The sequence below is a fragment of the Macaca thibetana genome, chromosome 5 (assembly GCF_024542745.1).
Source record: "Macaca thibetana thibetana isolate TM-01 chromosome 5, ASM2454274v1, whole genome shotgun sequence".
Taxonomy (NCBI): domain Eukaryota; kingdom Metazoa; phylum Chordata; class Mammalia; order Primates; family Cercopithecidae; genus Macaca; species Macaca thibetana.
This window is the reverse complement of record NC_065582.1, coordinates 45,062,144-45,076,970: the sequence shown is the minus strand read 5'-3', so window position 1 is coordinate 45,076,970 and position 14,827 is coordinate 45,062,144. Positions and strand designations below refer to the sequence as shown.

Sequence of the window (14,827 nt, the reverse complement as noted above, 5' to 3'; positions counted from 1 at the left end):
AGCCACTGTACGTTTTAAATATTTTTGTTTTTAACATATATGGTTTATATGGTTTTGAGTCATTGTAGAAACAGCCTGTGATCAGGCCCCAAATTATTATCACTGTTCATATTGCCATAGGGACATAACAAGGTAACCTATCTCAAAAAAGCCGAGTCTGCAGGGCTTAATTATTTGCTTGTCTCAGAAAGCTCTGTAATTTACCTCTTGAGGTTTTGACCTGTAATGGTCACCTTCTTCTTATGGTACTTAAGGTGTCCATCTGCTTGGCCATCCTAATGCTGTTGATTTGACTGTCAATGAAAACATTTGTTTACATTCCTTAACTGAAAAGAATCTTCTCACCGCACTGTGGCACAGGTAACAGTGACTGATAGGAAAGTGCCACTGCACATTTTTCCCCTGAAGATTAGGTAATGAGCAGTTGTGACCATGACTCCAGCCTGACCCAGCTCGAATGACACCTTATGTTAAAAACAGTAAGAACCATAAAACTCTTCGGAAGGCATCTTGGTTTCCACTCTAAATGATGGCAGTTGTAGAACAATTAAAATCTATGACTTTTTACATTGCAAAGAAGATGTTTCTGTTTGCTACTTTTGGCATTCTTTTTCCTTATAGCAGGACAAAATCAAGTTATTTATATATATATAATCTTGACATATGTGTGGATCAAAATCAGATTTTATATATGTATATATAATCTTTACATATATATGGAGCTTTCTGTGCATAGAGTTTAAACTTTGACTCAATAGTATACACCCATATATTACGGTCGCCTTTCAAAAAAATCAGTCTAAAAATATTATCTCAAAAAGAAATGTAAAATTAAAACAAAAATTGATTCCAAAGCTTTTCAGGCTACAAGTCATTTTGATGAATGTCTTCAGCCCTGTACTACTGCCAACTGTGTCAATAACAAGTGAAACTATCTCAGACACTATTCCTAAACATTTTTGTAGATATGGGGGAAAAGTTTTAAGATATTTATACATCTTTACTTTAAATATTGCAATTGTTAGAAATTCGTAGTTACCAAATGTGAAATATCAATTTAATTAAAGATAGTTTTCATCAATGGGTTTTGAATTCTCTTAGAATGTTTAATGTGTTTAGTTGGGTTACAAACTGGTTAGTTTGTTTCCTCACTGGTATATATTTCCTATCCTTAGAAAGTTGTAAATCTGAGTGAGTCTCTTAAAGAAATGAAATAAAAGTCTCTCTAGAAAGTAAGAGGCATGCTTTGTAAGCCACAGAATCACTAAATTTCATTCCACTGCTGGTTTTCAACTGGAATACACTTTCAACTGTTGTCTTTTAATGTAGACCTTTAATGCCTGAGGAATGCAGAGCCACGGTACAACCTGCACCGACATTGACTTCAGAGTGCTCCAGGCTCTGTCGAAACGGCTACTGCACCCCCACGGGAAAGTGCTGCTGCAGTCCAGGCTGGGAGGGGGACTTCTGCAGAATCGGTTAGTATTTTTGTTTTCACCTGAAAAGGACTGGGGATGAGTCAATCCTTAGGTACTCAAGAACTCAACACCGATTGTTTCTTCTACAATAATATAGTGTTCAAAAGTGTTTAGCTATTTACAATACTATTAATGCTCATCTGTTTCTGAACTTGTAAGTAAAATCTTGCTCATTTTCTTAATGTAAACAATTCACTTATGTAAGTTAATTATAAATATGCAAAACCTTTAAATGACTGAGTCCTTTCAAAAAGTAAAAAATGCAAATAGCACAACTAGATAATCTCTGTGGGCCTCTCAATCCTGGGTTCTGAGATTTCACACTAGCCAATGACTTAGTGTTTGCCAAACCCCTCTCCAAGCACTAGCATTTTCCAGACACCCCGTAAATGCCCTCCCTGCCTTTACTGCTTGCTTTCCTACCACAGCAGAATAAAAACAGGGCTTTTCAGTGGGTGTTATTAAATAAAAGGGGAAAATGCAATTATCTGGAGACATATTATGAGATTTTTTCATGCTTTTTGCCACTCCCCTGTGAACCATCAACTAGGTGTGCATCTGCTCAGAGAGAGCAAAGGAGATTTATTCCAGGGTTGTTCTAGCCTATAACTTGATAGTTCCTCAATTATGTGCAGTGATGTTTAAGTTCTACTTGGTGTAAAGTCAGAAAATTAGACAAATTTAGAAACCTAGAGTTTAAAATGTGTATGTTGAAAATGCATAATTAACAATCAGCATATACCATCACTTAGAAAAGATTTTGATCTCGGTTATTTCAAATATTAAAATACTTATTGCCAATGAAAATTAAAATATCAGATTAACATTTAATATTATTTATTCATAAATGCTATCTTTTTGTTTGTCCTCAAGATGTATTTCAAAGAATTATAACTATAACTTGTCTATTTTTATATTGCCCAACAAAAATAACCAACATTTAAAACCAAACATAGAGGATACATTTTAAACTTAAATTGCTTCAGCATTAATAACATTATGTGTTTGATTAATACTATGGTTATGTATCTAGGAAGGAATTATCAAAATTAAAACTCAACAGAAATGAAGTAATCACATTATTTAAAACAAATGCTTACATGTTATTGACCCATCCTCTCTACCTTTTTGTTAGTTGACCAAAAATATGAGAATCAGTATTCAAACGTAATGATATTCAAATTCCTGCTAATATATTATCTTTCTGCTTTCTTTGCTGCCTGACAATATCTACTTTCTCTGCTTTTTTTTTTTTTTTTTTTTTTTTGAGATGGAGTCTCTTTCTGTCACTAAGGCTTGAGTGCAGTGAGGCAATCTCGGCTCACCGCAACCTCCGCCTCCTGAGTTCAAGTGATTCTCCCACCTCAGCTTCCCGAGTAGTTTGGATTATAGGTGCCCACCACCATGCCCTGCTAATTTTTGTATTTGTAGTGGAGACGGGTTTTCACCATGTTGGCCAGGCTGGTCTTGAACTCTCAACCTCATGTGATCTGCCACCTTGGCCTCTCAGAGTGCTGGATTACAGGCGTAAGCCACCATGCCCAGCCTCTCTGCATCTTTTAGTAACAGAATATAACATACAGTGTCCATTCTGTTATATTCCCTGCTTTGCATTTTGCCTAATCTCTTACGTTACCTGAAGCCTGCTAGTAACAGCGTGTTTAAATGAGGGTGAATGAATTATCTTGAATACAGTTGGCATTGTACAAAGCTTAATAGATACTAATAATAAATTGTGATATAAATGAAAATAGACATACATTGAGTTAACATAAAGTTTTACTCCATGAGGTACTTTCATTTTTACACTGAATCAATTTAAATAGTTTGAATACATAATATTCACCAAAACCATTCTATAAAAGTAATCTGTTTATTTGGGATGTTTTGGACCCAATCAAGAATTTTATTTACGTACTCACATTGTTTACTCATCTCCCACAGATTTAAAACATAAAATTGTTTATTTTCTGCTTATTTTTTCTTTTCCATGTGTCAAAAACAGGCCCCTGGAATTTGATTAATGTATTTGAAAGGTTAAAATAACCCTGTCTTGTCAAAACATAGGGAAATGTATTGAAGGAATTTGACTCCATCCACAGTGACTGTACTCCCCAGATTTAATCAGAAAATGGCAATTTACATATCCAATTTTATGTCTCATTTTAGCAGTATATCTTTATATTCCCCATTTATATTGTAGTGGCAAAAATTCTTTAATGAATAAATTCTGTGCTGTAGGGTAACCCTGAAAAGGTTGGCTCAGAACATCCTTTGTTGGCCAATTGCACTGACTCCAGAAAGGGACTTCAAAATGTCATCAGAGAGCAAAGCATATGCTGTCTGCCCCCTGGAAGCAAGAGGAAGGAAGAATCCAAAGGAGTTTATATGGTGGATATTCCACCTAACCAAAATCCAAAACTGACTGTTCCTTTATGTTACATTGGAGATGCTTGAGCCTCTCTGTCTCCCCCTCAGGCTGGGTCACTCCCATGTTGAGATCCTACCTTGAAGGAATGGGAACAGAGTTTGCGAGGCCCTCTGTAGAGAATGCTCCTGTGGAGCAGAGATTTTGAAGGACTAAAATCTCCATTTTAAATAGAGTTAATTTTGCAAAGGGTTGCAACTGTTTCTCATGATCTCTGCTTCTCTAGAAATGTCTCTCGTTCTCTGCCGAGTTCAGGCCTCCAAATAACTATGGGTGTAAAAGCACGTTTCCTACTTGTATATTTATCTTTCAGATCATTTTGTAACTATCTCCCTCCTTTTTTCCCTCGCTCCCCTTATTCAGCAATATTTGTAGGTCTCATGCTCAGTCCTGTTTCTGACATACAGAATGAGAGTGTGATGTTCTTGCTCTTTTTCTCTCCCAGCAAAATGTGAGCCAGCATGCCGTCATGGAGGTGTCTGTGTTAGACCGAACAAGTGCCTCTGTAAAAAAGGATATCTTGGTCCTCAGTGTGAACAAGTGGACAGAAACATCCGCAGAGTGACCAGGGCAGGTATTCTTGATCAGATCATTGACATGACATCTTACTTGCTGGATCTAACAAGTTACATTGTATAGTTTCTGGGACTGTTTGCATATTCCCTTCCAATGGGCATTTATTTTTTAGCCTGTCATTAAAAAAAAAAAAAAAAAAAAAAAAAAAAAAAAAGACTGTTATCCTGCTACACACTCCTGTGATTTCATTCTCTTTTATTAATTTAAAAATGATTTCCAGAAATGTGCAGATCCTCTGTGTGTATGTCAGCATGTTTGTTCACATATGCACATACACATACTCATAATCCCTATATGCGTTGTTGCTTAACAGATGATTTTTAAAAATATATACTTCCTTGGGCAGAGTAATTTACACAGAAATTCCACTGTAAATTGATAATGGATTTTTTATGTCACTAGAAGAGATTATTTGACTTCCCAGGAATTTTCTGTCAGTAATCACTAAAGTCAACTTTAATAGAGTTTTCAAACATTACTGTGCAATCTGATGGATCTAATAAAAAAGGTAATATTTTTATATTAAAGTACTATACTAGGAGAGAATGTTTCAGAACTCCCTGATGAATTTCTAAGTGAGCAACTTGATATAAAATTGTAATCTTCATTTTTGTCAGTGTATCCAATTACAGAATGTTACACTTACCTTTTTATTGGCTGAGAAATCTGATTACTTCGTCTTAATCTCAAGATCGTTTTCAAGTGTTGTATAATTAAATCATAACAGCATATTTTAAAATCAGTCTTCCTAAAAAGTCTGCTTTCATTGTATATTTTATTTAACAATAGGCACTGGGTTTGTGTTACATATTTATATATTTTATTTTATTTTTATAATATAGACATCACCTAGATGAAACACCTTTACCCTGTCCTGTAAAACACTAAAGTTACATTTTTCACCAACTTAATTGGAAAGAAGGGGAGTGAGAAAGCAAACAGTCTTTAATGTGCTGTGGATCTAATCTAGCAAGGTATCCTTGTGCCAACATGTAATCATTAACGACGGAAGAAAAAGCAAGAAAACAGCCAATTCTTATAAAATTCCAGCATTAAACATTTGTAAAGTGCTTTTCACCATAGCAAGACTGTCAGAGTCCATGTTATTAGAATGTTGCAGATTTCCACTGAATCGAACCTCACTGGAGAAGAGCTCACTTGTTTTTTTAAAAATCTTGGCTATGTAAGCTGTCACCTGTACAAATTTTTAACATAATAATTCTTGCCAAATACGACTTTAAATGTACGTGTTCCTTCAGAACTCAATGAAAATATTCTTTGGTTAATGTATCAATAAATTTTCTGTAAATGTTCTGTTCAGGGTTTTAAAGAGATGACATGTTCTGACTTAAAACTGCAAAAAGTCTAGTAGATATTTTTCTTCATGGTTTTCAAAGCCAGCTCTCCACGTTTGGATTTTAACAAAATATAAGGCCTCTTTGCACTACTGAAAAAACACATCTACTCATGACAAGTGCATACCCACTATGGCTGTCCTTCTTCTGTAAACATCCATTCCTCTAGAATCTAAATTGTAGAGCAGTATAGATTATGCAGCGCCGGCTGACTTTCTAAACCTGCTCCTTACCTTTAGGAATACAGGCCTCAATTTAAAAAATACATTGTAGCTAGTATTTCTCTACTGTTTTAAGGTGAGAGATTTGCAATTAAAGCCCAGTAAGCATTTATATAGAAGCCACAATGTAGAAAGATTGGTTAAGTACACTGCTCTTGTCTTCCATATATGATTACTTAAGTTTCAAGTGACCTCATGCCAAATGGAAATGGGTTGAGAAATCTTGGTTCAGTGCTTAGTGAACAATAGCCTGCATTAAAAAGTGCATGCATAATTTTGCACAATTTAGATTCAATTGACAGTCTATTCAAAGAAGTCTCAGGATTAAATGAGCATGGAGACCAAATTGCCCTCTTACCCCAGAAAAGGGGTGGTCCCTTCTAGTCACACTAACACTTCATTGGCCCAACAGTGTGACAAATCTTGCAATGAACCATGCAGTAGCCTGCATCTGTAGGTTAATAGCAATCTTTTGTCTCCATTGCTTTCTCTTCATAGCCCTTTTACTGAATTCCATCACAGAAAGTTTTACAATTAAAAAAAAAAATGTCCTGACAACCATTTTTGTAAATGGACCTTACCATCTAATCGTCCCTTATTCAACGTGGGTGACATTAACAAAATGTGAACTTCTTGTGAGGGAGCCAGCTGTCTAAATCTGTCAAATAGTGCAGTTTTATTACACATTCTCCAATTCTTCCTAGCTTCCCTGAAAACAATAAGGATACTGCTATATATTCAGTAAAATCTAAAAAAATCAAGCATTTCTTCTTATATCTTTAAACTTTCCGTCTCCTCCCCAAAATAAAAGGTGTTCTATTGCCATTAGTTCTACTGTTTTAAAATATCTATATTAAGTTGACCAGGCCCAGATTTTTTATACAGCTTTTTCCCAAGTGAAAGATTTTCAAGTGACTTAGAAAAACATATGTGCCCCAGGTGTCACTGCCTTTCCTTTTGTGAGTCGTTAGAATAAAAGACCAAATTCTTCTCAAGAGAAGATAGCAAGATCCACGGATATTAAACCAAGCAAAGAAAGTAAAGTCATTGGAGTCATTTCTTTCTGTTCTTAGGAGAAAAGTAGATAGCACTGGCTAATTGATGGCAACATATTTTAAATTAAGTGGTCAATTCAAAAAATCTCTTTGACCTTTTCTTTCAAGTAGATTTTTTAAATGCATGACTGGAGAATTATCTTCAATGATTCATGATGAGAGGCAGGTAGGAATTGGTTAAGAAGTAATAGCTAGGAAAAAAATATTGTTTAATCACAAGAAAGGCAACATCTGCTCAGTTCATAAAGCACACAATCTCAAATGGAAGAAATAAAGGTTCTTCGTAAGAATACTGATGCATAAGATAAAGACAAAATAATGCAAAAGAAAAATGTATATTATTATTCCCTTGTCCATTCTCAAGTTTAAGCTGTGGTTGTCAGTTGAATGTGAAATGACATTATAGTTGTTTTAAATGGTTGGAAATAACCTTTCTACTACTGTTTCTGCCACACTGTTGTCCTGGTTCATAAAACCTTGTTTTCTTGACAGTAATTTAGGTAATAAAAGGAACACCAATTGGCAGATCTTTAAGTGAAAAGGAGAAAAGATTTAAGAAATTGAGTGATGGCTAAAAGTGCTTCCATCCATAACTTTTTTTCTTGGATTTTTTTTCAATGTCATTATTGTAAAACATATTTTTTATTTTATCACAAAGAATACTCGGAAGTTTTCTCAGATTGATGAGTATCTCATAAAGAGTAGAGAAACCAACACATACAATATATACACACAACTTAAATAGAAAACTGTTCTCTTTGTTATTTGCATGCCCCAGCGCAGTTACTTCTTCCCTATTTAGTTCTTTGAAAATAATTACAAAATAGTATACTAACAATTTTAATCCATTTGCTGTTTTTTGTTTTGTTTCATTTTGTTTTTGTTTGTTTGTTTTTGTTTTTGTTTTTGAGACGGAGTCTTGCTCTGTCACCCAGGCTGCAGTGCAGTGGCACGATCTCAGCTCACTGCAACCTCCGCTTCCTGGATTCAAGCAATTCTCCTGCCTCAGCCTCCCGAGTAGCTGGGATTACAGGCACCCGCCAGTATACCCAGCTAATTTTTTGTGTGTTTTTCGTAGAGACAGGGTTTCACCATGTTGGCCAGGCTGATTTCAAACTCCAGACTTCAAGTGATCCAGCTACCCAGGCCTCCTGAAGTGCCAGGATTACAGGCGTGAGCCACCATGCCCAGCCTCCATTTGCTTTTGATATTGTTTTTATCTCTGAGTTATAAACTATATAAGCTTTACCAGGTGTAAGGTGTGAGGTTAGATGCTACATCTAGGAGCGTTCAAGATATACATTAATTTAAACTTTTATTAATCCAACTTTCCACTAAAACTCTTAGCTTTGAAACATAAAAGACAAGCCCAGATTTTTAGAGGAAAGCTAAGATATACCATTGGCAGTTGTAGTTTTAATTGTAGTTGACTGATTAACCAATTAGTTTATAAAATGTTACCTATAATGTCTATGTTCTCTTCCTCTCCCTCCCTCCTTCTCTCTCTCGCTCTCTCGGCTAATATATATGTGCATGTGTGTGTGTATATACATGTATATATATACACATACATATATATACATATACACACACACATATATATATTCTTTTTCCTTTTAGCCACTTCCCTCTCCTATATTTTCTATCGGTTTTGCCTAAATAGACGTGTTCTCAATACAACCATGTTGAAGGTATCCTGGGCTAGACTGCTATTGATTTTGTTGGTTATGATCTTTTCTTTGTTTTTCTGAAAAATAGCCTCTCCTGGTTCCACATTTTCTCAAATTCTATGTAACAAAGAAGTGGATAGTAAACAAATGACATGCTAGGCTGATCTATTACAATCATTGAAAGAAATAAGGAAGAGCAGAAATCTCTACCAGTCCAGATGCTCCCATTCAGCTGCTCTAGCATAGATACAGGAAAGACATGGAGAATAACACTGGGGTTAGCTAACAGCAGGGAAAGTTCGCAGCTATTTCCTAGCCAAGGAACAACCTTCTCTATGGAATAATTTTAAGAAAATTATTCCAAATCTGTGAGAAAAAAAATAAGAAGCCGTTCCTCAATGGAGACTTTAAAAATCTTAATTTCCCTACCCCTGAGATTTGAAGTTGCAGAGGACTCAGACCGAAGTCCCATGGCAGAAAATGTACATATTTTTAAACTACTCCCAAGAAGTAAACTATTACTGTGAATGCTGGCAATACCATCAGAAAGTTTATCTTTACAATACCTAAAAATAAATATATGTTTGCTATCTTATCCTTTTTTGGTCACACCACCATAAACTGGTCATACATACATAACCAAATTCATTTTATATATATATATGTGTGTGTATATATATAATATGTAAACAAATGACATACTAGGCTGATCTATTACAATCATTGAAAGAAATAAGGAAGAGCAGAAATCTCTACCAGTCCAGATGCACACACATATATATATGTGTGTGTATGTATATATATAAAACCATGGAACCTGCCAAACACTAATCCTAGCCAACTTCAATCCTTCTTTCTCTTAACTATCTTCTCTGAATAAGTTCTGGACATCACCTTAAAATAAGTTTTTAGGAGAGTAATATATATTCATGGGATTGTGAGGGAGCATTGTACAGCTGTTTTCTTCTCGGTCACTGTGGTGATTTTCCTAGATGCTATGGAAAGGTTTGTTCACTTATGAGATTAGGACTTTTCTTAAATTCTTAAATTCCTCGTTAAATATGAACCTAAGGTATACCCGTCATTTACCTTGATTCCCATATAATTTGTATAGGTCATATATAAGTCAATTAACAAAATAAAAAATAAATAATTGGATTCCTTCTATCAATACAAAGCCTTGTGCTTAAAACCTGTTATTCTTTTTTAAGCCAGACTAAACAGTAACATAAAAAAATGGTATCAGCCTAACATTAAATCTAAGGTTACTTCTCACATACATCATAAAGTCAGCCATCATCTTTCATGTAGGATTTCTTGGGGTTTTCTTTTTGCATATATAGATCATGTGTTACTTAAATCCAAAATACATGTGTGTGTATATATATACATATATATGTAATTAATATAAATGTATGATGAGTTATCTCAATTGACTATAATCTTCTAAGTCAAAAAGAAAACATTTCAGTACATAATATAAAAAGAACTGAACATTAACAGTAATGGGAAATTCATAATGGCTAAATATGAAATAAGCTTTGTCTTTGCAGTTACAAACTAATTCTTGTACATTTTCCCTCTCACTAAAAAAAATAACTAATTGATAGTTGCCATTCACATGAACAAGGTATGATCAGGTTTGGGATCGTACACCCAAAACCTATGTTTCTTTACCTTATATTCTTAAAACTTGAGACATGATTTTTCTAGAATAAATTAAGATTTCATGTACAATAGAGTCCTTTTCCTAATACTGTTATGGAGAAACCAAGTTGACTACCTTATGAGAGATCGGATATTTCCCTTATCTCATTATATTCACAGCATATGTTTGGACATGCATTTCACCAAGAACCATGTAGTAATAAGATAAATGGTAACTGAGGCACTGTGAAATTTTTAGAACTTGATTCCCCAGGACATGGTATCGCAAACTAAACTATTTATTCGAAAGTAACCCAACTAATTGAAGTGAAAAAAATTATTGAATCACAATGAACAAACGTAAAACAACACTTAAATGAGAATTCTGCGTCTTTTTTGGTTTTATCTGTGATTTATTTTGTCCTGTATTAAGGAAAGGTTATCTTTATCATTCTTCTAATATGTTTTGGTTTCTCTAATAGTTCATTTTCCTTTAGGTTGTTGAAAATTAGGGCAGGTTGTCCGGAACCTTACTCACAGGAGACACCAGGACCAACCCATGCCTAGATTTCTGTTAATAAAAGGGAGAAGGGTATTTGAACAGGTAGTAAAGGCAGGTACAAGTTTAAGGGAGCAGGGTTAACATATGTACTAGGTGAGATTTCTATAAATGTCTGAAAAGTTACATGCATAGTCATTGGCTCAGGTAATTTCTCTGAATTTGAACTTATTTGATTTATTTAACCAAGTTATTATAATATGCAGTTCTCTTTAATCAATCTTCTATTATTCAATCATCTATCCATTTATTAATTCAACAAATATTTATTAAAGTGCCTACCATGATTGTGTGTTGTAGAAAAGACAAGGACATTTACTAAGGGGGATTGTGGGCCCAATGGGCATCATGAGCATGTTTGAAGCAAAAGACAATAATCACATCCAATGGCACCAGTTCAGCTCAACTTTAGAATTCAGCAGTAATAGTACAGATGGCCTAAAGTACATCTGTGTGTATCTGTACATGTGCACACACCCATGTATATATATTTATCTATCTGTACAAACACTACATATGTATACACACTATCTATGTAAAATATAATATATGTATAATGCATATAAATTCTAACAAGTGTATTTGTGTTATCTTTAAAATAGAACAATTGTATCTTGAAGTGGTAAATGCAGAGAATTGGTTTTATTGTTGATCTGTGGATTTAATGATTTTTAGGTGAAAAGGATGTTTAAGTGTACAATTTCTTTTCTTAATTTAATATATTTATGTAAATGCATGCCTGAAATTTGGTTAGATTGACTGTGTTTTGTGTCTTTTAACGTGATCAAATGATTAAACTTTATCTTATGACTTGATGTACATGTGCTATTTTAAAATTCTTTTTTATTTTAGAATTTAAAACTTTTTTCTAAATATACAGACTGATTACATAAACACCAATTTTTAAATACTCTATAGACAAACTACTTCAAAATATTCTCATCTTTTGTCATTTTTCACGTTCTAATTTTAAAATTTTCTTCCAAAATATATGCCAATGTTAAGGGTCAGTTTCATTAGGCAGCCATGAAGATGTTACACTGATAAATTTGTTCTAGGTTGTAAGTCCCTTAAACCTCATCTTTTCAAGTAAGTAAGAATAAGTAACGAATGTAGAAGAGCAGTTAGGAACCCTGGGTGCCCAAATGGAAGGGAAGAAGCATATGGAGGGGGAGGGATATGAACGAAGGTGATTGCAGGTAGCCTAAAACTTTGCTTACCTCGCTATTGCTTCCAGTTAACCCTACCAGGAGTATTTTGACCCATTACTTTGAGCACAAATTTAAAATCTGCGAATTTTTTTTTTAGAGAAGCAAAATGTGTTCATCTAAGTCCCCTTTCTTCCTGGATAAATGCATCTCTTTGACTCGTTGAAATGAAAAACTCTCTCTCTGCAAGACATTATTTCTAAGAGAATAAAATGTGTTATAAAGTGTTTATTCAGTAAGTGTTCCTCAGCTCAGATTGCTCTTTAGAAGTTTTAAGTTAGACAAAATATCACCATGAAAAGAGCCCTCTAGCTCATGTTCACAGCAGCCCAGGAAACACCACAATTCTTTGTTTTTCTACCTTTCTGACTCCTAGAATGCGTCCTTGTGGCTCAGCCCATGATCACCCTTTTGTTTCTTGTGTGTCTACTATTTTTTTGAATCCCTGATAGACCTATACCATTTCCTACATATGTGAAGAAAATAATAGTACATATATCCACTCTAGTGATGGAAGTGATTTCTTGCTCATCTCTCTGGGCTCCTTCACTCTCTCTTTTTTGGCTTCTCAGATCTGCCATCACCAGCATAATTCCCGCTTTAAATTCCCGCTGTGGTAAACACTTAAAGTGGCCTCCATTTCCCGTTTTTAGACGCTGATTGCCAAGATTTTTTTTTTTTAATTTTTAATTTTTTTTTTTTTTTTGAGACAGAGTTTTGCTCTTTTTTTTTTCTTTCTTTTTTCTTTCCAAGTCTTGCTCTGTTGCCAGGTGGGAGTGCAGTGGCACTATCTCAGCTCACTGCAACCTCTGCCTCCTGGGTTCAAGCGATTCTCCTGCCTCAGCCTCCCAAGTAACTGGGAGTACAGATGCCCACCACCACACCCAGGTAATTTTTGTATTTTTAGTAGAGACGGGGTTTCCCCATGTTGGCCAGGATGGTCTCGATCTCTTGACCTCATGACCCGCCCGCCTCGGCCTCCCAAGTTTCTGGGATTACTGGCGTGAGCCACCACGCCCAGTCAGAGTTTCACTCTTGTTGTGCAGGCCGGAGTGCAATGGCTCAATCTAGGCTCACTGCAACCTCCAACTCCTGGGTTCTGACTCAGCTTCCCAAGTAGATGAGATTACAGGCACCCACCACCACGCCTGGCTAATTTTTGTATTTTTAGTACAGTCAGGGTTTCACCATGTTGGCCAGGATGTTCTTGAACTCCTGACCTCAGGTGATCCACCAGCCTTGGCCTCCCAAAGTGCAGGGGTTACAGGCGTGAACCACCATGCCCAGCTGATAGAAGTATTAATAAGAATGAGAGACCAGTGAGAAGAGAGATGATGTGGTAGAACTAAAAAGGGACATGATGACATCTTTAAGAGGGACATGATGAGATCTTTAAAAGGGCACATTAAGAAACCATTATCTTGGATCCCATGTGATCACAATGTTAGAGGGATCCTACTTCCAAACTTGGAATGTAAACCTTAAATTCCTAAGGCAGTGGAGAAGTGGAACCTTCACAGTTGTCACTAAAAGACTTCACAGCTCACACTGGTACTATCACAATTCTCAGCTAGCTGCCAAGTTCCCCAGGATTTTGACAGTTAATGTGACAGATATGTCTATAAAATCTCTCCTTTACACTCACTTTTTTAATAGAAAAGCTGAAACTAGTGTTCTATTTCCAATGGAAATGCAACTTAAAATACCAGCCACACTTAATATCTCTTCAGTAAAAAATAGTTTTTTCTATTGGGAGTTCTAAAGAGGACCCTCTGAAGATTAAATCCTATTATCATTCAAAGAAATGAGAGGATAAAAGAAAGGAAAACAATTTGGATAAAATATTTCTTCTACATTTTTATAATTTTCATGCAGTATTTTCTATGATTAAAATAAACAAACACTTTAAAAGGGAAAAGGAGGCAGGAGGGAGAGGGAGGTAGAAGGCTGGGTAGCTCCCAACTATAAAACTCAGTCTTCTTGGGACTATGCCAGCATCAGAAACTACTTGAGCTCAGTCTTGTAATTTAATAAGATGTTGTCAGATCCTTTTGACATATTTATAGCCTTATAATTAAAACTCCTTGATGCAAAATCCATGTGCTTCATGTAAAGCAATTTCACTTATCGTAGACACTCTGTTCTATGATCTACAGCTACCAAAAGCAACACATGCCAGGTGTACTGGCAAGAGGCAAGAGCTCTGGCCTAGGGCTGGGAGATGTGGATCCTGTACCCAAGTCTCCAACTAATTAGCTGGAAGCTACTGGATATATCTCTCACCGCACTGGGACTCAGCTTCCTTATATATAAAATAACTCAGGTTCTCTCAGCTCTAACAAACAGGTATTACTATTAGGTAGTACTAATTTCATGATCTATGTGGATGGCAGATTTGAAACTGCAACTCTTATATAGGAATATATTAACTACTGCATTTCACGAATTTGTAGTGGTTACATAATCATAAAAGACACTCTCACTCATTTTCCTCTAATCTCCCAGCCTCCTCTTTGCCCTGGCTCTCCCACTCTTCTGTGGTTCTGGTGTGGCCTCCTCTTAGGTGTTCTCTGAATCTCTTTTTTCTGTTTCTTCCACCTGGTAGGTTCACTCTTGAACCCATTCATGTC

At 35.5% G+C, this 14,827-nt stretch overlaps 1 protein-coding gene across 3 annotated transcripts in view; it reads left to right on the top strand.

The window, feature by feature from the left end:
- Positions 1-11,804, top strand: part of HHIP (hedgehog interacting protein) — a 99,947-nt gene extending 88,143 nt beyond the window's left edge. The window contains exons 12-14 of one of the 3 annotated variants that reach the window (XM_050791767.1): positions 1,330-1,478; positions 4,352-4,476; positions 5,325-11,804. In XM_050791767.1, the coding sequence (XP_050647724.1) occupies positions 1,330-1,478; positions 4,352-4,476; positions 5,325-5,339 (289 nt within the window). In that variant the 3' untranslated portion in view covers positions 5,340-11,804. Of the gene's footprint in view, positions 1-1,329; positions 1,479-4,351; positions 4,791-5,324 lie in introns of those variants that run through there. The other 2 variants (XM_050791766.1, XM_050791765.1) reach the window with 2 other exon arrangements.
- Positions 11,805-14,827: the final 3,023 nt, after the last annotated feature.